General features: G+C 41.9%; 2 protein-coding genes across 4 annotated transcripts in view; one reads left to right on the forward strand and one right to left on the reverse strand.

Annotated features, from left to right (window-relative positions):
- Positions 1–311: 311 nt before the first annotated feature.
- On the reverse strand, positions 312–10,855 carry tbc1d22b (TBC1 domain family, member 22B). The gene is made up of 14 exons (XM_053849759.1): positions 10,585–10,855; positions 8,112–8,168; positions 7,682–7,880; positions 7,462–7,612; positions 5,963–6,130; positions 5,825–5,895; positions 5,453–5,581; positions 5,312–5,377; positions 4,817–4,931; positions 4,456–4,562; positions 4,314–4,389; positions 4,016–4,143; positions 3,830–3,925; positions 312–2,912 (listed from the first exon to the last, which is right to left on the reverse strand). Exons 1-14 carry the CDS (start codon positions 10,638–10,640, stop codon positions 2,784–2,786), a joined length of 1,548 nt encoding a protein of 515 aa, XP_053705734.1. The 5' UTR covers positions 10,641–10,855; the 3' UTR covers positions 312–2,783.
- Positions 10,856–10,996: 141 nt separating this feature from the next.
- Positions 10,997–25,446, forward strand: part of myt1b (myelin transcription factor 1b) — a 76,519-nt gene continuing 62,069 nt past the window's right edge. For all 3 annotated transcript variants that reach the window (XM_053848292.1, XM_053848293.1, XM_053848294.1), the window contains exons 1-6: positions 10,997–11,108; positions 12,259–12,297; positions 12,545–12,625; positions 12,739–12,812; positions 13,191–13,309; positions 13,420–13,529. In XM_053848292.1, the coding sequence (XP_053704267.1) occupies positions 13,424–13,529 (106 nt within the window). In that variant the 5' untranslated portion in view covers positions 10,997–11,108; positions 12,259–12,297; positions 12,545–12,625; ... (1 more) ...; positions 13,191–13,309; positions 13,420–13,423. The remainder of the gene's footprint in view (positions 11,109–12,258; positions 12,298–12,544; positions 12,626–12,738; positions 12,813–13,190; positions 13,310–13,419; positions 13,530–25,446) is intronic.

Raw genomic sequence — 25,446 nt, forward strand, 5'->3', positions numbered from 1 at the left:
CCATCCGTACTATTATACATATTGTCATTTACTTTTATACTGTTGTGTTTTCACCTCACTGAAATTACTTTGACCTTTCTTGTTATATTAATTTGATTTGAAACAATGGATGTTAATTACATTAAATGAAGGACTAAGGTGCCTGAATTTCTTTGTTCATGTTTTACAGTCAGAGATAAGTGGCTTTAACAGTAGTTTTCGAATGCAATTCAGATATTGTGATTTAATTTCAAACTATATTTAGTTCTTAAAAAATATAAAAGAATATATATAAAAAATACATATATAAAAAAAGGATGGAGAACTTTGTCAACAAAACACACACAGACAGAATAAGGAATAGTTTATTATAAATTAAAAAAATAATGTCCAGCAGATACTCCATTAGGTCGTTCTCTCTTTAAGGCTGATGGAACTAAAAAGAAGTGATTGTGATCAGCCCGATTTGGCCTCAACACTTCCAATGTACAAACATCAGCCTGGAGTGAAGGAAAGCAAATGGAGGCATGAGGGGAAAATATTCAAGTCTGTGCTGACACAATCATCTGTTGGAGCACCTGGATGAAGAGGCCAATTACACACTTGAAGACTGAAAGGCATACGGTCACACATTTCAAACTGGAGGATGAAACTGACTCAACAAAATAGAACAAAGCATTTTCACATTTATGTAACATCAGTAGTACGTCAGCAATACCTTCATCAACCCCTAGCGTTGGGGGTTCACATATACATACACATAAAAATGACAACACAAAATCAATTGATAGTCAGACCCTGCAAATTCAGCTGAGAATGAAATACACCACCAGATGAAAGCAGAGAAATATTTGAGGACTGACAAGTCTTAACACCAACTTAGGTCCTGCAACCATTTGGAATTAAAATTTCCATCATTGCTGAATACAGATCAGTGTAACACTTGGCAACTCCCTCAGAGATGTACAACTGGCTTAGGTCATTTTTTAAAAATAATCTACGTAGAAACAAGCTCCATATTGGACGAAAGATTTATATGTCAATTCATGTACCCGATTATATTCCAGATCACGTCTTGTGAATGATCATCGTAACACAAACAAACTTGACAGTCAGGTGTTTGAAACTTAAAGCTTTATGAAGAGTAGTGATAAAAAAATATGCCTAAATTCTGCATAATTTTGAATGAACAAGTTTGATTTCTAATTAATGTGTGCTTCAAATGTGTATTGACGCTGTACAATATAAATATTCATATATTGTACAGCGTCAGGGTGCAAATCATGAAGGCAGCAGCCACATCTACATGAAACCTGCTCAGACATTTTAACATGTGCTTATTAAACTTTTCCATGCCGATAAAAACCTGTGATAAAATTAAAGAACGTGACAGTGAATTGACAAGATCTTTCTAGATGACTCTACGAAGACCTAAAAAAGATTCAGTTTGAAGGACGTGCTGCTACATGAGACCTGGATGATCCTCATTTCCTTGACAATATGGCTCTGACACTAATGTCAGTGGACCCTTTTCTAGGACGATGGAAGATGGAAACTTGCTTGGCAACGTGTGTGACAGTTAAAAAAAAGTGACCACCGATATTAAGATCAGTATTATGAGTGCGTAAAATAAATGGCTGTATGGACTCTGTCCAGAAGTTCAGAGAGACTCCACTTCATCTTCCTCCCTCTCAAGTACACATGGACAATAAATACATCACAGTGCTACCATTCACATACTCAAAATATACAATAGCATATTGATTATTGCCTTAGTGTCACTGTTCTTTGTCACCAGGTCAAGTCAGAACGATGATGAGTTTCATGCGTCAACCTGCAGAGGACAGGAAAGCTGAAGCGAAGCCACCAGCAGTCAGCGATACAGAGCCAGTTTGGGAAACTAAACAGTGCAACTCTGCAACCTTTAGATGAAGTCAATTTAAAAGACAACAGGAGATCCACTGGGCATGTACTGCCTGGTCTACATTACAGCAACAATGTTAAAGAGTCTACACTGTACTAGTAAACCATGTTCCACTTTGAACACTGGAAATGTCCTGACTTTGAGTCATGCAGAAAACCATCACCACCATGTTTCCGGCACTTTTAAGTCTCCAGACTGAGTGTTCTGGTTGTGGTTCATCTACCTACAGCGTACGCCACTGGGTGAAAATGGACTCCAGTAAGAGGCACAAACATTGCAACAAAACACTTCATGAATTTCGTTTAACTTGTCATCAAGTTGAAATGCGATTTGTCCCCCACTCCCTCCCCCAAGAGCTTTTCCCTCTTCCCCAGGAAATATATCCCTCATTAACAGCTCATGCAGTTCTCATCTGAAAAGGAGAAGCTTTAAATAGTTGATTGTACATTGCAGATTTAATTTCCCCCCTGCAGAGTTCCTCTCTTGAATCTACAAGATTAGATTTGAGGAGAACAAAGCAAGCCAGTGTCACACTACATCCAGGTTTCAGCTGTTCCACGGCAGCTTCCTGCTGTGTTCGAAGATTCTTCCCTTGTAAAGAACATAAAATCTACAAATAAGATGGATGAATTCCAGGATGATCTCACAAACATTCATCATCCTGTTAAGACTTACATTAAACTGTAGAAACAATCAATATTGCATGTTCAAGAACACGATCTCTAGTAACGCAGTTTATACTGTTACAGTCTGTAGCTGCAGAACACCCAGCTAACGCCAAAGCGAGCGCTGAACTCCAATGCTCCTGACTGGAGCTGCACGAGAGCAGTTCATCCAGCTTACCGCCCAGCTAGCTGGGGTGAGAAGCGGCTTCTCTGGTTTATCTCTTGTAGTGACTGGGAGCATCAGCAAACGTGTACTTCAGTCTGTACGCTTCAGCCAGGAGGAGGTTGACTTCCTCATTTCCCCAGTGGATGGTGGGAAGGTTCTGCAGCAGCATCAGCAGTCCCTGGGGAGGAAGAGGTGACGATTAACTCAGCTGGTGTCAAAGTCCAGGTAAATGAATGACAGTCAATAAATGATCAACTGGGCCCAGAAAAATAGGAAGCAACCTTGCTCACGTCGCCTGGGCTTTAGTGTGACCTCAAATCTGAAGGTACGATCACATAGCTGATGTATCAGTCGTGTTGTCAAAGTCAATACTTTTTTAGTGATTACTATTGTTGTTTTTTGGCTGATGATTTAAAGTCAACAGTCATTGTATCATGTTACGCCACATCAATTTCTGTATATTTATGTTTAGTCTCTTCTCCATTCAGGGGTGGCCACAGTAGATCATCGTCCTCCATCTCACCCTGTCCTCTGCTTCCTCTTCTCTCAAACCTACAAACCTCATGTCCTCCTTCACCACCTCCATCCATCTCCTCTTTGGCCTTCCTCTCCACCTTCTGCCAGGCAGTTCCAACCTCAACATCTTCCTACCATTGTACTGACTCTCTCTCCTCTGTACATGTCCAAACCATCTCCATCAAGCCTCTCAGACTTTGTCACCTGAGCACATGTGCTGTCCCTCTGATCTACTGCATCCTGTTCCTATCCATCCTGCTCACTCCCAGAGAGAAGCTCAGCATCTTCATCTCTGCTACCTCCATCTCTGCCACCGTCTCACACCTGGCACACATGTCCTGCACCACTCCAACATACTTCTCTGCCACTCCAGACTTCCTCATACAATACCGCAACTCTTCTTCTGGCACGCTCTAGCGGACTGATAAGCAGAGCCGATCCAGTCTGCTTCATTAAGAGTGTTTGTTAATTAATCCACGGCAGTTAAGCTGGCAAAAAAAGCACCTGCTTAATGTGGTGAACGAAGAGACAATCAGCCACAGCCTCCAGTATAAGAGTAAAAGTTCGCTGCTGCGGTACCTGAAAATCGACCATGGAGAGAATCTCTTTCCGCCACTCGAGGAGAAAAGCGGCACAGACGTACAGGTGGAACTGAGAGAAACCCTCGGCTTCAGCCTGCAGGAAAACATTCAGACCAGATTTCCAAGTGTCAAATCTATTTCCTGATCCAAAGTGTGGCTTTTGGCGACAGTGTGTCAAGACTACCTGGTATGTGTCCCATAGCCGAATTGTGCAACGCAGCGGCAGCTCCCTCATCAGCAGATTGTTCATCCAGCGGAACGCAAACTGCAGGTACTCCACTTCGTACTTTTTGAAATGATTGTGAATGTCCTCTAGAAACAAAAACATGCTGGATCAAAACACTTGGATTAATCATGTGACCCCTGAATGTTAAGAGGCCTGGACTCAGACTCTTCTTTTTCTGAGCAAACATGAAATGATATACATATCTATAATGACAAATGTGACACCCGTTATAAGGAATACAGAGAGAATAACCTACCGTCAATTCTACTGACAAGCTCCTCCAAAGCTTTCACCTTGTTCTGGATCCCCGGCTGGGCAAATGTGTAATTATCCTGCAAGGATTTATTGTACATTAGAAGACAAACCTTTGTTTAATTTCTGTGCGTGTGCTGCAGTACCTGGATTCCATCCAGCAATTTGCTCATACACCAGAAGCTGTCGGCCTCTATGTTCCTCTGCGTGTCCAGAGGCAGAGCTGCCACTTCAAAGTTCTCCATGTCCTCCGCTAGAACAAAAGACCAATTGTACTCAGATCACTGGTGACTATCCTTATGTGGGTCTGAGGGGAGTTCCTCATTCTCTTTTGGTGACTCAGAAAACCTCGAGAGGAAGTGAAAGTATAAAGAAACCATGTTTACGTCATCACTGCAGACATCTTTTTAAAAGAAACGATTCATAAAATGCTCAGGGACGACAATAACATTATTTTTTTTTAATCCAAACAAAGGCCTGCTCCAAGAGGTCACCACCAGGACTTACCCACAAACTCGGACAGGAAGACAACAAAGAATGGTGTGACCAGATCATTGATCCCCTGGACATAGCCGCTGGCAGGGTGCCGAATGGCCCAGATGAAGAGGATGCGCTCGAACACCTGGAGAGCAGGATCAACAGTGAAGAAGAGGAAAATACAAAAATATATTTTAAAGATGGACAATTTGTCATGGTGACTGAGTGAGCTGCTAAATGAAAAGCTGAACCAGGTATGTGCGCAAGCATCATTGAAGAAAAAAAATCTCTATTTAAAGTAATTTATTGCTTTTATCAAATCGTCTTCTGATTTTCACAGTATTTTAACTTTCCTTTTTTGTTAAGGATGCGTGGGGCAGGAGTCACCACATATATGATAGTACCTCAGTAATTCAGGAAAAATATTAGCAAAAAAAATAGTTAAAATGTATGCGAATGTATGAATCCACCACATGTAAATTTGACTTCAAACTGCGAATGAATCCAGGCCCTACTTCTACCTACCTCTTGAACCACAGGCTGCTGGAACAGTGGAATCAGAGGGTTGGTCCTCGGAATGTCGATGTGAATCTAAAAATCAGAATGTCGACGGTGAACAAACTTACGTACTGTACGTGCTTATTCCCAAAAAAGTGAGCAACACACCTGTCTGTACGTGTCTTTGTAATGCTCGTCGGTTCTGGAGTGATAATACTGCTCGATAAAGCCGAAGTACTCCTCCCGCTTCCTCTTCAGCACCAGCTCTCTCCGCTCCTTGTTGGCTGGCAGGTAGCCCTAACATGCAGATAAGCCAGGAGAAGCCAGATAAGGTTGTTGACGAGAGAATGCATCGCCATGTAACCACTGAGCCGCGCTCAGGGTCATCCTTTAGTGTCAATGAGCATTCTTTCAATTACGTGTCTGGGCAGATAAGCCCCTGCCTTTAATAACTTAAGCCACATCTACAGTATTGTTTAATGGCAAGACACAAAGAGGTTTAGACTGAAAACCAAGCATGTGAGTGTATTCTGCACTTACAGAGAGAAGTCTCCATGTGATGGGCCGGACTTCTCTCGGTATCCCGGACCAGCTGTGCTTCCGTAGTTCCTCTACAGAGACATGTCACATCATCAAAACTAAAAACCATGACAGTGGACGCTGCTGATGTGATTCTACCGAGGTCTGTGTTGGGACTAGCCAGCAGCTGCTTGAACTTGTCCAGCCGGCTCTTTTCCCGCACAGTCATGGGCGGCGCTCCAGATGCATTCTGGTCTGAGATGCGAGCCACCAGTGGGATAACGGGCCGCACTGGGAGCGACTGCTGCTTCTGGAGTGTGGTCCTAACTGCAGTGGAGAAACATCACAGTGCAGTTTTCAAATATGGTGCTGTGACAGGCTGGAAAAGGCAAGATTGCAATGTTTAGACACCAGCATGTCGGCCAGAGGTTTTTCAGGTTGCAATTCAGAATGTGCTGAAAATATAGAAAAATAAGTTTGGAGCCTCGACAGCGTTCTAACAATTCAATTTAAGACAGCAAAACAAGCATAATCTGGTTCCAATGCCAAATTGAAATCAGAGCATTTTTGTTGTTTTTTTGCACCTGTCCTATTAGTTTGCCTGTTGTCTGGGTCATCGTCGTAAACAAGAACTCCCAACGTAACTTCCTGGTAGGACAAGGTTTAATAGATCAATAACATCAGGGGAGTTAAGAGTTTTTCTTGTTTGCATACAAGATTACTCTAATACATCATGCAGGGGAATTAATTATTGCTGAAGGAGTGAGAGAGTAGTGTCTCAGCGTGTGTTTGTATATGCCACTGCAGAGGAGGGTGTTTGAATGTAGCCACATGTGTGTGTTTACAAAGATTCCATCACCTAACAAGACATTTCTAATCAGGTCCTGCAGTGTGCAATACAAAAATTCCAACAATGATTTATTCATTAAAAATATCAAGACGAACGCAGCAGTTAGGCTAATGTTAAGTGAGTCTGACAGGCATGTTGTACATTTGTGTTTGAATGCCCAATTCAACACTGTACATTGAGTCAAGACAAGTACCAAAGCAGAACCACCAGGCTGCTTTTCTCCCACAGCTGTCAGACTGCTGAGTGTTCTGTGGGCACATCATTAATAACTCAGCTGCTCTGACGCTCTGCTTATTTTCTCCCTGTAGAATGTGCCTCATCATTATTATTATTATTATTATTACAACCAATTTTGTAGATGTTGAGGATTGCTATTTAATTATTGTCGCTTATTTAAATGCAGCATATTACATGAATTTGTGATCAGCCCTTGTTGTTTGTGGGTTGTTTATTTATTAGTTACATATTTTATTGTAGTTCATTTTTGCACGATATTCCAAAGCACTTCCCTAGTTGGTGCGATCCTCGTTGACAATAAAGCTAACCCTTTTTCTAAAGACACATTTAAATCAGTTGGAATCACATATTCACAATTTAGTGTCATCACTGGGCATATATATATATATATATATATATATATATATATATATATATATATATATATACTATAAAAGTACTTGTTCAGTGTAGTACAAGAGGACTGTGCTAGAGGTGAAAAGACTAAGATTATCTCCTCCTTCAATCACCAGATAAAGCTATCAATGCTTGGGAATGCTCAGGGTCCTGCAACAGCCAATCCACTCCGTACCTGAGCATGTGCTGAGGTGGACCTCACTGCTGGACTTGACCACCTTTCCGTTGACATATCTGCACTCCTCCTCCTCCTGCACCTCCTGGAGGATGTCACCTTCTGTAGTCGGAATATCCCGTCTGGCTGGGACCAGGTCCTCTGAGTTGTGCTGCACGTGATGGGTAACCAAAAGTTAGCTTTTGTATTAAGAATAATTCAACATCAAACTGATATTTACCTGGTTGTAAGTTGATACAATTGATGCGGAATGAAGGCCAGAAGGCAGAGATGTGGAGGAAGCAGGGTTGCCGAGGAAATCCTCGTCCTCTTCGTCCTCGATGTCCCAGGCATCGTTGGTACTGCGGGCAAATTCATGGAAGCTGGAAGCCTTCTTCGACTTGACATTGTTGGTCTTGAGCTTTGTGTCTTTGGGATACCTGTGAAACAGATTGAGAGTTGGATCATGAGCCTTTACGCAGGCTGAGTGACATGAAACAAGAGCAAGCAAACGAAAAAGGGGTGCGATCTAAATCAAGACAATGCCTCACAGTAAAACGCTGAATATTTTGGGTGCAGCGAACCAGCTCACAAAAAAAAAAATAGATGGGACACAACCAAAGCATTAACAACACAATATGGCAGCATGCATTTTGGACGTCCGCTCTTACGTGCGTCGCAGCCGAGGGTCAAGCGGGGGATGCTGAGCTCCATATACCGGCTGAACGCTGGAGAAAATGGAATACGGTCACCTCTGTTCTTACGCCATCGGAGTACTTCTTGCAATCATCGCCTATTTCTCAGTTGACAAGTCAAGTCTAGAATGATTCCTAAACTGTCCTTCCTGTGATCTGAATGAGTGAAGAATGCTTCAGTCTATATTCACAAGTTATAAAATGAGCTCTAAAAAGAAAATTCAATTGGATACTTCAGCAAATGCTCCTTTAAAAATCAAGATGAGAGCTGGAAACAGGATATGTGGATGGTACACAAGTGGCAGGACTAGAACACATGCAGTCAGAAGTTTGATTTGCTCAGATCCACCCTCCCATTAAAGACAGAACATGTAGGGTAGATAGTTGCGGATGAGAGCCAAGGAGGAGTGGGAGGGTGGGTGGGGTGGACCGCTCTGCATTCTTCACTACACCACTGTGCACTGAAAGAATCCATCAGCTGATGCAGCCTGCTCTCTGACTAAGCAATATGCTTCACTGACACCAAGGCCACCATCACTGCACTGCCAAACTACAGTAGAACACACAAGAGACGTGTCTCTCACTCTTTCCGGTTCATTTTTGAACACTCCACATTTCAGGACAAGGCATGTTCAGAACTTTACAAAATATGTAAATGAGCCTTTCTGGGTGGAGTTTTTAATCTTGGTTTCCTCCCACAGTCAAAAACAAATTGCGCTTGATTCATGATTCCAAATTGTCAGTAGGTGTGAGTGTGTTCAACTGAGTGTCTGCATGTGGTCTACGATGGAGAGGTGACCAGTTCTGGATGGCCTCATCTCCAGTCCCAAGTAGCAGGGACACGCTCTAGCCTCTCACGAACATTCAGTGGGATAAGCGGAATGAAATGAATATAATATATATCATTTTCAATTAATGTTGTCTTTTTGAATGAAGCAAAAAACAACATCCAGTCAACAAAAAAGACAATGATGAAATATAATCTGTAATTCCTACAGAGAGGGGTTAGCAAACAAAAAACACATCGGTTTACTCATTTTCAAGAGCTATTTCAGAGAAGCGTTTTCCTTTGTTGTTGCTGTCAGAGTTGTCCTTGGTGCTGTCATCATTATACTGATTGTAAAAACAAAAAAGCAGACCTAACAAGTAAATCTTCAAATTAGCTGACTCAATGTTGAGGGAAGTAAACAATTTCAGCAGTTGAATGTTTTAAAACATTGAAAACTAAGTAAATACATAAAATCTCACAACACTCAACACCAACAGAATAAAGTGTTTTTTTATCCCAACAATGTGTATTTGTGTTTGTTTCTATGTCACTTTTGAGGACAAAACACTCCTTTAACGAAAGCAGGTCTATATCCAAGGTCACAAGACAAGGTGATATGAAAACCCTAGTGAAGTTATTAATATGTTTGTAGTTGTGTATTTAGAGGGGTGAACTTCAAAGGTATGGAAAAAGCAATGATACTCCAAAAGAATGGAAAAGAACGTGCCCATTCGTCTAACGGAAAATACCCAAACCATCATGAGGATTTAGCTATACTTTCAAAGGGTGAATAATTGCAGTCTTATTTCCAACTTTCAAATGAACAAACCGAGTAGCAGCCATTGCCAAAATCTTGTTTACCCGCCTCGTGTTATTATCACCAGAGGCCGAAGACAAGCTGCTGGCATTCCAGTTCAAACATATGCTTACATTTCCAACAGATCCGCCCATGTTGCCTAAACAACCAGAGAGTATTAGACAACTACGCCCTCTCCTCACGGCCTTCGATGAGTCTTGAATCCGGGTGTCACAAAACAAAGATTGCTTGTCTGAGAAGAAGCACTTTCTATTACTCAATAGCCACTGTGAAGGAAGGCACAGGACTACAATGGAAAATACTTTTGCGTAAAGGATAATACAGAAGAACTTAGATGACACACCTTAAAGCATTATTGTACAATACATGTTTCAAGGCGTATGGAAAAACTAGCAACATGACGAAAGAATATATTAGGTAATAAGGAAAAATAAGACTGACGAAAAAAATAAAGCATAAACAACGCCATAAAACTCGTTTGGTAAGTGAATGAATCCAAATAAGTCGCATAGAAAGCGAAAACAAGAACGTAGATCCTCTTTCAATGAGGTTAGAAGGTTTAATTGATAATGTATCTCGAAGGGCTTTCCACCACACTGAACCTTTGACACCCATACGATCGCACGACAAACAGGTCTTGAGGGAAGAGGGGTCGCTGCTGACACACGTCTTGCCTTCTGTCAACATTGGTGGAGGTCTGACTCTCACAGCTGGAACCTCTCAGACTGGCTTTCTACAGTCATCAGAAACCACCATACGCAACACGAATGCTGTCATTGAATCAGTTGTGACAATCCGATCGCCAGCGCGTACTGAGTGGGCCGTGTAGCGTCAGATATACACGAAGGTTTCGGGCAACCCACCTTCCAGGGACCTTTGCGTTTCTCCTCCAGAAATTGATCCTGTTCTCGGTGGCCATACTCGATGAAGACAACCTCTTCAGGCCGACATCGAGTCCGGCCCCTCGCACCGGCTAACCATGGAGTCCGCGTCAAACCGTCTGCTGCAGCTTTCTACGGCCTGTCTCATTAGTTAGGGTAAAAACGAATGTAGTAAGTTATAAGAGACCGTGCGGTTAGTTCGCTGGGAGCCGCGGTGATGTGTACCATTCAGTGGTCCTATCCGCCATCTTGGAGTTGGCTCAGGAGTGCGCGTGATTGGTGGGAGGGAGGAACAGGTGCAGGTAGGCGGGCCAATAGGAGAGCGCGCGTGCTGCTCCATGACGCCACAACTGGCACAGTTCCGGTGTAAACTACACACGCAAGAGTGGGGAAACGTCACGAGCACAACATGTAACGCTCTTTTAAAGGTATTCAGAGTCCCTGACTTGTAGCAACATATTAGTATCGGAGCGTTGAGAGCGGAGTTGGACACTTGAGTCCTTCAGGTGAGTGGGTCATTCACTTACAGTATATGAGCTCAAAATCATGTTTACATCAAAAGCGATGACAAATAAACTTTTACTTTCCTTTTAATTCAGTGTTGACCACTTACCAAATAGGTTAACGTTACTAGAGGGCACGTTATGTGTGTGGAATGTTGGTATTTCCCCCAGAAGACGAGCCACAAAAGTGTAATTATCTTTAAAAAAAAAAAACCAGGTAGACTAATATAGAGAAAGCAAATATTTGTTTGGATGAATGGTTGGTAATTTGATGTTAACATTTTTGGATGGTTAAGTGTATTGGCTGGTATGAAGCCCCACAATATTTACCTTCTGGGCCAGGACTCCTGAAGTGTCATTTGAGTCACATCATGAGGGCCAGGTGTTTCCTTCTACGTGGAGAAGAGCATTTTTAATATCCACACGTCTCCCGGGTCAATCACAAGAGTGAAACTGTTCATTTGTATTTATTTATCAGACATTCTAAGCCTTGTTGTAAAGTACCATCTGAACAGTAACATGGGACAACAGTGTCCCATATTTAAACATGGGTGTTGTATGCTGTTTTCCCTCATCTCAGCACAGCTCAAGGCTTCACTTGACTTGTGTTTACATGACTCGCTAGACCCTCCAGACACAAGAGGGTCCAGTTAACTCCTGTCAGATAAGAGTAAAAGCAGAGCTGAGTAATTCCTGAAATAATAGAAAGTAGGTCTTTGAGGTCTTCAAGGTATCTATAAAGGAATCTTCCGAGCAGTCTGTCTGAAATTCCACTTACCCCATGACCAAGCCACAGACAAGCAGTTGAAAATATTGCCGTAGAAGAACTATCCCTTTCCAGTAGACTAATTCATTGGAATGTTAGTGCAATAGCATAGCTACATTTATCAACATAACCATACTATGACCATGAAAAACAACAACTCCAGGCTTAAATTTAAGTGTCTTTCAGTGTATGTCAATGAGATTTACATATCACATATTGCTGAGCTCGTTTTTCATTGTGCTCTTTTTATTCTGATATTATTTTTGTGTATCATTCTTTCCGAGTTGCTTTGTAATATAAATCAAAATGCTTCCTTTTTTGTCAGTCTCTCATATTCTGATCATAATCTCACTTCTCCTTCTCCTTCTCCTTTTGCGCTACATGTAGACCCTGTGTCCACAAGAGGGCGGGCTTTACCCGCTGAAAGTGAGTGTGACTGGAACCAGTTCGACCAGTTCCTGTTTACTATACATGTGAAAATTGTTTAAGTTTCCGATAATTACTTTGTTGTCTCATGCGAGGACAAGTACTTTTTTTTATATATCGAAAAAAGTTTTTAATCTGGATTTTAGGTTGAACGTCATTGTTGCTTAGTCAAATGTCAGGCAAATGTGGGTTTTGGGGGGCGATGCCATTCACATTTTACCCACGGGTCTGTTTATTTGAATTGCAGGTGCTCTCAGGTCTATGTGTTTGTTTAGGGAAATCACTGCTGGTAGTCAACCCCAACACACCTTAACGGACAAAATACCAGGTGAGAGTTTCTTTGTGTTTCTTGATCATCCACTCCTGCCGGCGTCAGGGAACTTTACTTCCTTCTCTCCCACCGACTACTTACGAGTGAGATGTCTTTTTTCCTCTCCATAGATGGATAATGTCGTCGCCTCTAGCAGATCTTGTGACTTTTGGCATGCTTTTGGAGCACACAGAGGGAAACAGTGGTATGTGATTGAAGTGGAAGAGACACTGAGAGTCACAAGGCAGGACAGTAGTGAGCTGTGTCTCACACTTGTGGATTCACTCAGGGCTCCACTGTTTGATTCATTCTGTTGCTAGTTTTATTTCGGTACAATGAATCACTCTGTGAAGTTTATACATTTCTGCCAATGTGCTATTCTTGTCTGTCGATTAGACCGCAGCCTCAAAAAGTAGTTTTCTAAAGCGACTAGATGCCCTCCAGCTCTATTTTGGTTCCTTTGACCCCCGCCTTGTTGTTGGACTCCCCCCCTCTCTTCTAAAAGGACAGCATTGTGACCGTACTTTCTGAACGCTCAAGTGGTAACAAAACATCTCTGAAACTTTTTTTCTATGTCTTTAAGTCGCTGTCATCACTGTGGGTGTGCACGTTCCCCCAAACTTTAGAGGACTCCGAAAGTCACACTGAACTTCTTTCTCTCTGAGAAAAGAGTTTTTGCTTTTGAAGTTGCTGTCTAGAGAGGTATGTATTTTTTCTTACCTTTCTGCTGTTAAAAAAAATCTTAAAGATTTTTGTTTCTTCAGTTTGAGGACAAATAATGACATTTTTTTCTCTGATGATGAAATCTCCAGGCACATGGTGGCACACAGACCTTATCTCAAGATAAACAGGTCATCCACCGCAGAACTCCCATCGCCTCATTCTGCCCGGGTCATGAAGACGCCCCAGTTTTCTGAGAAAGGTAGGAGGATGACAATAATCATTATGTGATTGAGTCTGTGCGGGTTTGAATGGCAAGTCAACACAAAGCCCCTCAGTGTTTACAACTGGACACCCGCCACACAACAAGACACAAGATGACAAAGAAGTGAGCGTTACTGATCACTGCATTTGTCATGTGACTGACTGTCACAATCAGACATCAGTTCCACAGCAGCTGAGACCAACACCTCATTCTTCAGTCACTCATGACTGATTTATAACATGAATGTTGCTGAGTGTTTTTGTTGGCTATTTAAAAAGGTATTTCATTGTGAATTTCACATTTGAACAAATGTAATTTGAATGTGTCTTTTATGATGGAAAACAGTTTTGTTAATATTTTATTTTCATAAAATATTTAGTACCTTGGTTCAGAGGAAAAATTATGAATAACATTTATGATGTAAAAAGGATTTTTTCCTACTGATGACCTTTTATGTTAATTATTAATCAGGCAAAAATAATCCTTGATTTCCATTGGTGACTTATGTCTTTTATAAACAAAAGTCAAACAATATGTTTAGATTTAAAAAAGCACTTAAAATATTTGATTTGATTTCCTTTTTATTTTGAAATGAATCTATAAATCAAATTTGTGTTAAAATTACTTTACTTGTTTTATTATTCCTTATCTTATAAATAAAACTGCAGTTTATTTGGAAATATTTAGAATTCTGCCAAAAAGCAAAGTTATCACTAATTATATATTGATATTTATTTTATTTATTTTTAATATTTATTTTCAACATTGTTCCTGCGATGCCATGATCTTGCGGGTGTCAGCTGCCGATTGCGTCACAATTATTTCACCCTTCTGTATGACACTTAACAGCACAGACAGAAACCAGTCGCAGGTAACCACCTCACACTCAGCATCACTAAAATCACATTTATTCATTCCTTCTTTCACATTCAGTCCATCTGCAGTAGTTTCACAGGTAATCTGTGAGGCTGAAGGAAACACAAAAACATAAATATACAGGTATTGAATCTCTAAGTTAAATTAAAGTTAGAAACAAATGTGCTGATCATAAAATTGTATTGTACAAGATTGAAACATATACATTTTGATTGCATAACATATTAATTTTTCGATTGCTTTCTTTAGATCGTATTAACAAATACACTGATCCATTCCTTCACTCTTCACTCATCTATAAAATGCTTCATATTTTGGTCCCAGCTGATTCTCCTATGGCGGGGTGTCTATTACTCTCATTATCCACTCACACTGCAGATATGAAGGCCTTTATTTTGACAGTCAGAGTCTTAAACGTCTTTCTTTTTTGTTTTTCCCGTCTCTCGTATTCTGGACTCTATTGCAACACTCCTCACCCGACTGACTCCAATAGCTCTGTTCATCTCAGTGACTTTAGTGTGTGGATTAGTGAGGAGTTTGTGTGCACGTCCGTGTGCAGAATTATAAGTGTGAAAAGCGAGTGAATGCTGTTTGACCAGATTTTTTTTCTTTTTTTTGATGAGATGAGCAGCTCTAATGACCCTGTCACCAGTAAATGGCTACTGATTTGTGGCACAGCTGTCGCTTCCGTGCTCCTGACGACAGGCGGCCTCGCTGCCAGGTTCAGCAAATCACCATCACATACCTAAACATTGATATCGATGCGTATATACTGTTCCCAGCACAAACACTCTGATTCATCTGTGTTGTCGATACTGAAAATAATTGCCAGCCGCAGTCCAATCACGGAGAAATTACAGCTGCGTCTCATATCTAATCAATGCACCGACTCCTCAGAGACCCCCCTGATCTATGCTTGTTGTTGGTCCAGTACGCTGCAGATGGAGCTGTTATTCACTACATTTATTCGCATGATGCGCACAAGCAGTTGTGTTTGGTTCTCCTTTTGTCAAACGTTTTGATTTCTTTGAGCAACACGAAATCTCCATCAGTTCCACAGCTGATCCTGACAGCTCAGAGGAGGCAGGGAGGGACGTGGAAAAACAATTTCACCGTAGAAATCAATATCAAATCACAACGGTGAAATATTAAGCCAGGCTATTTCATCATTGCCTGGGTGAAGGATCATGTGTAACTCTAGTAGGCAGAGCCCTTGCAATTATACTCTCAATAGAGTGTTGCTCATAGCGATGACAATAACAACTCATCTACTGCTGAACAACATAGTTTCTCTGTTCAGCAAACACAGTGTTGTTATTCAGTATATTTTGAGGCGCTGTGACAATCATTGGTTTCTTCTCTAGACCAGGAGTGTGCACATTTTATATAGTGATTAACGCAAGGAGCCATGAAGCGAAAAAAGATTCTCTGTATAAATCGTACATTAGGGAAGGTCTTTTTAATCGGTGAATATCTTGGTAAGACAGCAACAACTAAAAGGTTAAGGCACTTCATGACAAGATATTTTTTCAACAGATCTTGTTTATTTTTTGGGACCAGAAAGTATAACTAATAGCCGTGGAGGACGAAAAAGAGAAGGAACATAAAAACTAAATAAGCTACATTTATATTTCAAATAGTAACTGTTGATGGAAAAAAACAAGAGATTATTTTGTAATTTTTCTGTGACATCATGAAGGCTGCATAAATGCAGGCAAAGGGCTGCAGTTTTGTTCCTACATCTGCTGTAGATGCTTGTCCAGTGAGTGAATTAGTTGAGGTGTAACTAGATTCCGGGACATGAATTATCAAAGTAAATTCAACTCTTAAGATGCACAAAACCAGAATATCTAAATAAAAGGTGGTCTAAAGTCAAATGGTGTCAGAGAAATTAGGGGTCATGTAGTGGTCTTAGATTCTGACTGACATTCAATTTGTTGTTGACCTTGCGGGGTATTACCAGCAGATGTCACTGTTGCAAAGTTTATCATGAACTCACAAGTCGGGGGTTCGCGATACTTTTCCCTTTGAAGGCGCGCACACGCGCTCGCACGCGCTCACACCAACACGTCACGTCCATCTCGCTTGTTTACCTCCTGACAGTGTAACAGGTGTGCCCTTTCGATTTTTTAGGGAAAATGTCATTCCAATCTTCTAGTTACCAGCCCCTGTGTGTTCATGTAAACTCATGGCAGGGATGCACAAGTTTGAGATGATTCCCTGTCTCCCTATCATCAGCCACACAGGCTCCTGCTGCTGTGTTGTCAGCCTCTCTCTGTTTATTTAGCTGCGAGCCGCCACCGCCATTCCACTCATCTCCGCTGCACCTTGTTGACTTTCGCCTCATTAGAAGGCCAAATGAATATGACAAGTGGTGACATTAGGCTTCAGCTGGAACAAATGCGCCAGCCGTCCTCCTCCCAGACTGGCCAATTTTTCTCTCCATGTTTTCACACTTATTTTTTTTTTGGGGGGGGGAGCGCCGGGCAGGGTTGATGGGTTCGCAACAATATTGGAAATGTAGATGGGCCTCTGTTTTGAATTGGATTGCACGCTTTGATGCAGAGACAGATTGTAAACTGTGATTTTATTAAATCCTTCATTAGGATTCATCAGCGAGATTGGATCAGAAAAAGGTCACTGTGCAGATGCACCCCCCATCCCTCTCCTCTTTTCTCCGCCGCCCCCTTCTCTTTCATATACCCTCCACCATTTTCTCCTTAGTTTTCCCCACTCTCGTTCACCTCGCACACTCCATCTCCCCCTCGCTCACTCCCTCGGTAGCCCTTGCCTGAAACAAATTTGTGATGAAAATGAGTAAAAATGATCATCATGGGCCCGCTAAAGAAACACAAGGTGAAAGTGACATTACCCCCCCACCACCACCACGCACACCATGAACACCCCCCCCCCACCATCCCCTCATAGCCATCTAGGCTGGCGCCGGTGGGACGCCTCTGCCACAAATCATTTGTATACTCTCATTTCTGCGAGCGGCCCGAAATGTTGCTTACTGCTTAGCGAGCAGATGACTTTCAGAAAGTGGTGCGAATTGGGAGGGAGGGAAGAAAAGATGTGGTGATGAGGAGCAAGGAGTCGGGGGGTGTTGGTGGGGGTGTGGCAATTTGCTGGCGTGTGGGGACGTCTGTGGGAGTTGGAGCTGAAATTGAGAGGAAAATAGTGCCAGCCATATGTCAAGTTCTGCAAAGGTTTTCGCTGTATACTCGTGTGTGTGTGTGTGTCTGTGAGCACGTGTGTGTAATTTCTGTTTCAGAATAAAGCATCTGGGTTGTTTATTGAATCACCTTCGCCATTGTCTGCATTCGCTACTATTATCAGTGAAAGAGCTACAACCCCCCCTCCTCCTCAGCTACAAGGAAATGGGAAATGTGGTGCACATATTGTCTGTACTGTTTGGTCATCTTTGTCTGTCACATGTGCACACACACATGCACACACCCTTCCCCCATGCCTGCCCAGTGTGAGACATGGTGATTCTTCTGGTACACTGAATACATTTTGCATGCAGTCTGAGCATCGGTCCATGCAGGCCAACAAGTGACATTATTAGAAAAACATTATTACATTTCCAACACACACGTGCGTACAAACCTCCAATACCGCAAAAACAAACACAAGTGTCTGGTGACATAGAATACGTGAATATAAACACAAGTACACTTTGTAATTGCAACCCCAGCTCACACACGCAAGTCCTTACATCTACATAAATATATGCGCACACACACTGCTGTTCAAAAGATATGCATATTTCAAAGTCATTCCATATATAGAGGGCCAACAGGTTTGCGTAGCGTAAACACAGTGTGGAGACAGTGTGGCACAGTGACCTGCAGGAGAACCCACACACTGTGTCTGCCAGTTCCACTGGGCCTGGTGCTTTCAGGAAACCCATGCAGTATTCATGGCTCAGTCGCAGGGATCCGCCAGGCAGGATGTTGGATACAGCAAATATAGTCAAGTGTTTACCAGCTGCTGTGTCTTTAGCAACAGCCTCACGTGCGTGTTCAGGTGTTTGTTTGCATGAGTGTTGTTCCCCAAGTCTATTTCATGCTTGATATTTTTGTAAAAATCATGTCCCTTAGTGGTGCAATGTGTCTGGCGAGGATGTTTGGGTAATTGTCTGGTTCATGTGTATGTCTTTTTTCTGCTTCACTGGCTGCTCTTCTTATTATTACCCTAAAGGCTGTCTGAGCATGGACTGTCTCCACAGACACAGGGAGCTCCCCGTGACCCATATTCATCAGATCTAACCCTGTGGGCTCTCCAGGGAGCTCGCTGAGCGTCACACCCCTTGTGTGGCACGCTGAAGGTGGGCCTTAGCTTAGTGACATGTGACCCCTGGTTTCTGGAGCTTCCATCCTGCAGCAGGCTTGACTTTTTCATCATCACTGTTTCACATTGGATTGTTGCGGCTGTTGGGAGCAGAGAATTTGATTGTGATGCTTTGGGTGACCCCGATGAACCTCCATCATCACGACCATAGGTTGCTAACAGGAGTTTACTGATCGTTTCTTACATTCTTTTTCTGTGCCAGTAAAATGGTCATAGTTCAGTCTAAAGCTTCGTTGTCTAACAACAGATCCAAGAGTCTTGCCACTTAATCTTGGTTTCTACTGGTCACGGCATTGTCTTGGTCCTTTGCCACCGATTCCTTGTATTACATGTCATGTTATTATTCAATGTTATTGTCTGAACTTGACTACTTTCTGTCAGAACCACTAATTCTCTTGTTACTTAACAGAATACTATGAATGTATAAGGGATTCCCATTTAAGTTTTCTTTGTTCAAGAAAAAAGTTGATTCTTGATCTTCATCAATGAGGCCAGTAACAAGCTCTATAATGTGCCAAGTGTTTTGTTTTTCTATGCTGTTGTATGCATGAGTAAACTGGGAGTCAGAAGGGCAAATAAGGGTGGATATTTATTTTTAGATTTGAATTGGAAATGCTGCAAATTTTGAGAGAAAAATATACTTGCATCCAACCAAAACCGACCAATTTAAATATGGGAAGATAAGGGTGCATTTTTCCCCTACAGTTCTATGTTCATTATGTGTCATTTTCATTCCTTTATTGTTTGACTTGTCTTTCAGATATTTTTTTTACAAATCAAAAGCATCACCATATAAACATTTCATTCATTTAATATACTCAGTATTTTAAGTACTTTGTTTCTGGATGAAGCTTCAACATTGTAACAGTTTAGAAAAATAGTTTGTCTTGGTCTCAATCCGTAAAGGGCCTGAGGTGTCAGACAAAGTGGTCTTGTTCTGTTACACAGCATCATTTGTGATGACTTTTCAACCAAGTTAGAAAGGGTGCTTTTTAGGGTGCTTCATTCTCAGGCCAGGTGGGTGCCATTGAGAGGGAAATCTTTTTAGGGTCACTGCTATCTTAGGGTAGTAAGTCATGAACGGGACAGATCGGAAAACACTGGGACTGCTGAGAGAGGAAGTTTTGTAGACACTGAGCTCCTTTTTTGTGGTTGTGTTTCTTTACAGCTCATGAATAATTCGGCAGCGGTGCTCATCACTGTCGTTGTTGGTGTTGTTGTCGGCTGTGGTGTCACTGCTGTCTGAGAGAGACGGCGGAGACAGAGGACTCTTTACACTTCACTCTCCTCTGCACTTCCTCTTTCATTCACAGGCAGAGGAAGCAGCCGGGCTATGTGCTTGTCTAAGAAGGAGAGAGAGGAATCATGTCTGCCTGTCTGCAATAATGGCCTGTTTGTGCCCTTGCCACAGTTTGAGGGATAAGACCAAGTTACAGGGAGGGAATCATAAAACAGGAACACAAGTTAAGAAGAACAAATATTTTCCAATTTATTCTCAACTTATCCAGTTCACACCCAATTGCTCTCTTCATTTCTTTCCTTGGAGTTGAACTTTCTCCGACTTGCCCATGAGCATGATGTAATACCTAACTGCAGTAACCGTTAGTAAACAACAGTCCCGATGTTGCCGTCCCCCTTGACTTCTTCTTTTTCTTTCAGTATTTCCCATGAGGGTTTGTCACAGCAAGTCAGTCTCCTCCCCATTGTGCATCTGCTGTTTTCACACCTACCACTGCTTTTCGCTTGTGCAAACCTTCTACGTCTCCCAAACTGTGCCGACAAACTTCTGTTCATCAGCTCTCCCTCTGATACACTCTAATCCAGTCCTTCCTAGTCTCCCGCAGTGGACCGTGTTGCTGGCTTTGACACACTGACTTTCATTAATGTGACAAAATATGTCACCAGGCAGAACATACTTGCTGTGTCATTTCTGTCCCTTTATTTTCAGCCTCATCATCGGGTGCCCCACTTTGCTTGTCTGCTTTGTGGGTGGGGGTCTCAATGCGCCGCACTCCAGTCAGTACACCTCTGAAATAACGTCAATGCAGTGCAGGAGAATGAATGAGTTTCACAGTGGTGATGAATGACGCGCGTGTGTTGAGCAGAGGGACCACCATTTGCATCTAAATAGCCAAACGCACCAGACCTGCTCTGCAGGGATGACAAAGACGATTCTGAGATGGTCCAAGCTGGTTTGTCATCCATCACTGGACGGGGAAGTCTGAGAGTTAGGTTCATGATAAAAACAAGAATAATGGAATGAATGACATGGTAAAAAAAGGTGTTGTCTAATCGTTTTTGACAAGTGGAAAATTGACCTTTGACCTGCTGGCAACCAACTCAGTCTTCTTACTTCTTATTTCAAATTCATTTCCTTTCTTTGACCTTTTTCACATTCATCACTTCTCTCCATTACCGCGCTTGCCAGTATGTGTTTCACTTCCGTCTGCAAACACAAAGCCTTCCCAACATTCCTGCGACTATCATTCCCATCTTCGCTCGCGCACAAACATCACCCCCTCCTCTGTTCTCTCTCCATCTCTTTTCCGATCTCCCCGGTGGACTCTTACAGTAAACTGCCAGCGTAATTTAAATGCAGTGCCTGCCTTTACAAATGGATGACGTGGAGGATGAGCAAAGAGAGGATGGGGGCGCTGAATGAATCCCATTAGTTAAAATATCTGAAGGGGTTAAACCACTAGCTCAATGCAGGAGGCCTGCAGAAGACAAATGCTTCAATTTGACTGGGATAATTTACGTATCACGACCAACTTTACATGAGGAATGTGCCATATTTTCCTGAGACATGCACCTCTAGTTTTCTAACTAGAATGACAGTGTTACACTTATCTTTATTATTGAAAATGTAATAATAATATTTCACAAAAGGACAGTTTATAGACACAGTTAATGCAACTCTATTCTTTGAGAAAAGCAAATAGAATGGGACCTTAAAACCAGCACTGAATTCCCACTGAGGCAATTCACCTCTTGCTTCACTCTTGCAATGGATGGCAGCTGGTTCTACACATACATACACACACACACATTGAAGACCAGTGTGTTTATCCTTATACCTTTCAACTTTTCCTGCAACAGTGTGTGCATTTCTGTCCAGAAATCGGTGCACCTTTCGCCCATTATTGATCCAAAGCCACTATCTCGTCTGCTGTAAAACGCTGCCCATCAGTGTCACGTCTGACAAACGAGGAAGAGTCTTAGATTTACAGTAAATATCTGCAATCTGTTTTTCCCCCGATCTCATTGTTCTTCAGTGACTGTTGCGTCAGTCTTTTGTTTTGATCATCTCAGACCGTCTAGGTACCTTTTCCTGTTACCGTTGCATTGTATTGGTGAGGGATCATTCGTTTTCTTCTCAAAATGTGTTTTTCTCCCTAAAGGACTAATTAGCCTTGTTGCAACCGCCGGGCTGAGCACACATCACCAGCCTTGACTCATTATTTATGCCAGGAACTTCTCCTGAAAAACAATGTTTTTGTCTTGCCATGTCTTTTTGCCAAAGGAGATCATTTACTCATCGGACTTGAGCGTGAAATTAACAAAACTGCTAGTATATCATCAGTCCATCTGTCCATCATGCACTACAATACTCACTCACCTAGGGGGAATCCAATCCTGTCATCTCTGCTTTCCCCTGTATTTTTCATACCTGTATGCCAACAGATGTAGGTGCCTGAAACTTGAAACACGGTTGAAGTGGCTTGTGCACCTTTTTTGTAGGACTCCTGGCGCCTCCCTGGTGAGGTGTTGCAGGTATGTCCAACAGTGAGGAGGCGCTGGGACAGACTCAGGACATGTTGAGGAGACTGTGATTCTGTTTGGCCTGGGATAGCGAGGTGCAGGAGTTGTCTAAGTAGAGGAAAGTCTGGGCCTCTTTGCTTTAGCTGCTGCCCCCGTCACCCTGGGATAAGCAGTGGGAGATAGGTGGATGAATTTTAAGCATTAAAAACTATTGTTTTTATTAATGACAAAATAATAATTCTATTATACATATAATAGAATTATTATTTTATGTATGTATGTATTCCCCCCTATCTTTTTTTAATTCCTTGATTTGTTCTGAAATTAAATTTCGATGCTTGCTTCAACGTTTAAGCACTGTGATTTTCATTGGTCACAATATCACTATGCCTTGGATGAAAACGAGTTTTGCAGTTTAACTTTGAGCCAGCTGTATGTATTTAAAGCGTTTCCTGGTCTGAGGTCTTGTGTCTGACATGTGAAATAGATTGAACATAGATGTTTTGTAATGGAAACAGATCCAGCCTGAACGGCTTTCGATCAGAAGCCAGCTATTCATGTTCAACAAAGGCCATCAATATGTGATCTTCTGTATTCTTTAAATCACAAACGGGTGTTGTGAGAAGCAACTGTTTGTTTTCCTCTGCAACCAAATTTGATGCCTGTTTTCACTTCATACTGTATTGAGTGGTGCCTGGGTCTTTTGTGTAGTCCTGCTTCTTGAAATGTATATCAATGGAAATATTTAATCTCTGCATGACTCTCTATGATTGTGAAACATATTCATCCATGCAATCTTAAATTGCTGTCTAAGGACAATAGACTGCGTAATTACAATAAAGAAATGAAACATTTATACCACTTTATTATTAAGTGAATACAGAGCAGCACTTCGAGGCCTGAGGCGATCTGTGGCATTCGTCCAATTCAATGTAAATAAGGCAACAGGAACTTACTTTCTTGTGTTATTATCCTTTTATGTTTCCCTCTCAAATAACCATTTTCCATTATTCAAGAAACACGTTTTTACGATGTAACTTTGAGGATCTGTTTTGTTAAATGCAGTTTTTGATGCAGAAAATTTGGTTGAATAATAGTGGAAAAAGCACAGTCAAAAATTAAAGAAATCCAAGTCAAGGGTTGAAGAGCTTTTCGTCCTGACATTTTTCCTTTGTATGCCCAATCAGTCGGATTAAAAAAGATGTACTACATTTAGAAATGCATTTTGCTATTGGCCTTATTTGTTATGAGTTTCCCTCTTCCCTTTTAAGCCACAGTTGAGCCAACAGCCATATGGTTTGTGCTAATCTGAGCCTCATCCTGCTGATAGCGCCCAGATTGACTTCTGTAATTAGATATGACATGAACTGGAGGAAGATTTGATACCAGACTTATAAAAGGGAGCTGATAAAGATCAGGAAAATTTTAACTAAATAAGAAGGATTTTATTAATGGCATAATTGCGTTTTCTTACTTTTGTTTTGCTGCCTAACTGTCATGCTCTGTGGTTTCAGTCCATATTTAAATTTAGTTTAGAATTAGTCTGACCAAAAAACGTTTTCGTGTATGATCTTTTGAGGTGTCCCTTGAAGTGTTGAGCATTTTGATGGAACACTATTTGGCCTGTGTTCACTAGAATTCAATAGTCATCTTTTCACTTCTTCCCACTTTGCCTTATATGAAATTTCTCACTACATTTTCAATGTTCTTATTTAAAATTAACTTTTTAATGTAAAGAATCATTTGCAATAAATGAATAGACACAGTCATCTTCCCGTTGCAATTTTCACATAGTCTAAATCTCATGTTAAATCTTCATAGTAACTGTGGTTGTAATTGAAAAAAAAGAAAAATGTTAGTGTAAATGACTTGAAATTGATTAATAGTAAATGTGGTGCCAAATAAAACATATATTTTTCCCACTGATTTCTGTGTTGATGCGACGGCAGTTGGCCACACGTTTGAAAACAGTAATTGAAGTACATTTAATCACAAAAAAACGACTTGGTTTTTAATTAACACTGACATGTAACCGCTGCGTTGCTGTGACCCCTTGCTCCGATGTGACCTCCCAGTGATCTCCGCTGCCCTCCGGTAATCCTTCCATTGTCTTCTTCCTGATTGTTCCTCCATCTTTACTGCTGGCGACTGAATTGAGAGAATAGTTGTGGTAATGGTTGTACTCTGGGGGCTCTTGTCCCCGCACCGTGTCTCCAGATTCTTTCTGTATCTGCTCAACTGTCCTCTCTTCATCTACTTCCCCCTGCCTGCTGGACCCTCTGCTTTGTAATCACCCCCCACCATTTCTACCTCCAGAAGGGAAGTGTCCTTCTAATTACTTGGGCTCTATTGTTGTAAACTTTACCCGTAGCCACTCTGAGGGGGGTCTGTAGTGTTTGGATGGAGTGGCTTTCAGGGTACAATAATGGCTCTTACCTTTTGTGCGTGTGTGTGTGTGTCCCCTGCCACAGTTTGATCTGATAGCAAACACACATTACTTGGCACAGTCTGCTCTCTCTGCTCACTGGGCTTATCTGCCCCACCTGCCTCTCTCTGTCCCCCTGGGGTGGGTGAGGAGGGTGAGGGTGACGCTCGATCTCTGTGGCTCCATGTGTGTGTGTGCGTTCAGGGGGTATGATATGTTGTCGTCCATGTCAAAAGTCACTCCACTCCTTCCTCACAGCCATCTCTTGCATCCCTCTGGTAGTTTTGCGTGTGCGACGAAGCATCCACATGTGTATTGTTTGTAGTTGACTCCTCATTTCTCCCTGTCTTTGGGAGATAACGACCCCAGGCCATAAACATCTACCCCCACAAAAAAAGTGATGTTTCCCCAACAACAGCAGAGTCTGCCACTGGTCTTTATTGTGTTTTGGGCTGACCGAACGTCCCTCTCTCCCAATCTCTGGGGTTTTGTCCA

The sequence above is a fragment of the Synchiropus splendidus genome, chromosome 18 (genome assembly GCF_027744825.2).
Source record: "Synchiropus splendidus isolate RoL2022-P1 chromosome 18, RoL_Sspl_1.0, whole genome shotgun sequence".
In the NCBI taxonomy this organism is placed as follows: Eukaryota; Metazoa; Chordata; class Actinopteri; order Syngnathiformes; family Callionymidae; genus Synchiropus; species Synchiropus splendidus.

What these genes read in the sequence shown, in the direction of transcription:
- tbc1d22b (XM_053849759.1), bottom strand. Translation starts at nt 10,640, where the DNA reads ATGGCCACCGAGAACAGGATCAATTTCTGGAGGAGAAACGCAAAGGTC. An exon ending in AGCAGCCTGTGGTTCAAGAG is followed by an intron (nt 4,932 to 5,311) that starts GTAGGTAGAAGT and finishes CCTGCTCTCCAG; the next exon opens with GTGTTCGAGCGCATCCTCTT. An exon ending in AATTGCTGGATGGAATCCAG is followed by an intron (nt 4,390 to 4,455) that starts GTACTGCAGCAC and finishes AAATCCTTGCAG; the next exon opens with GATAATTACACATTTGCCCA.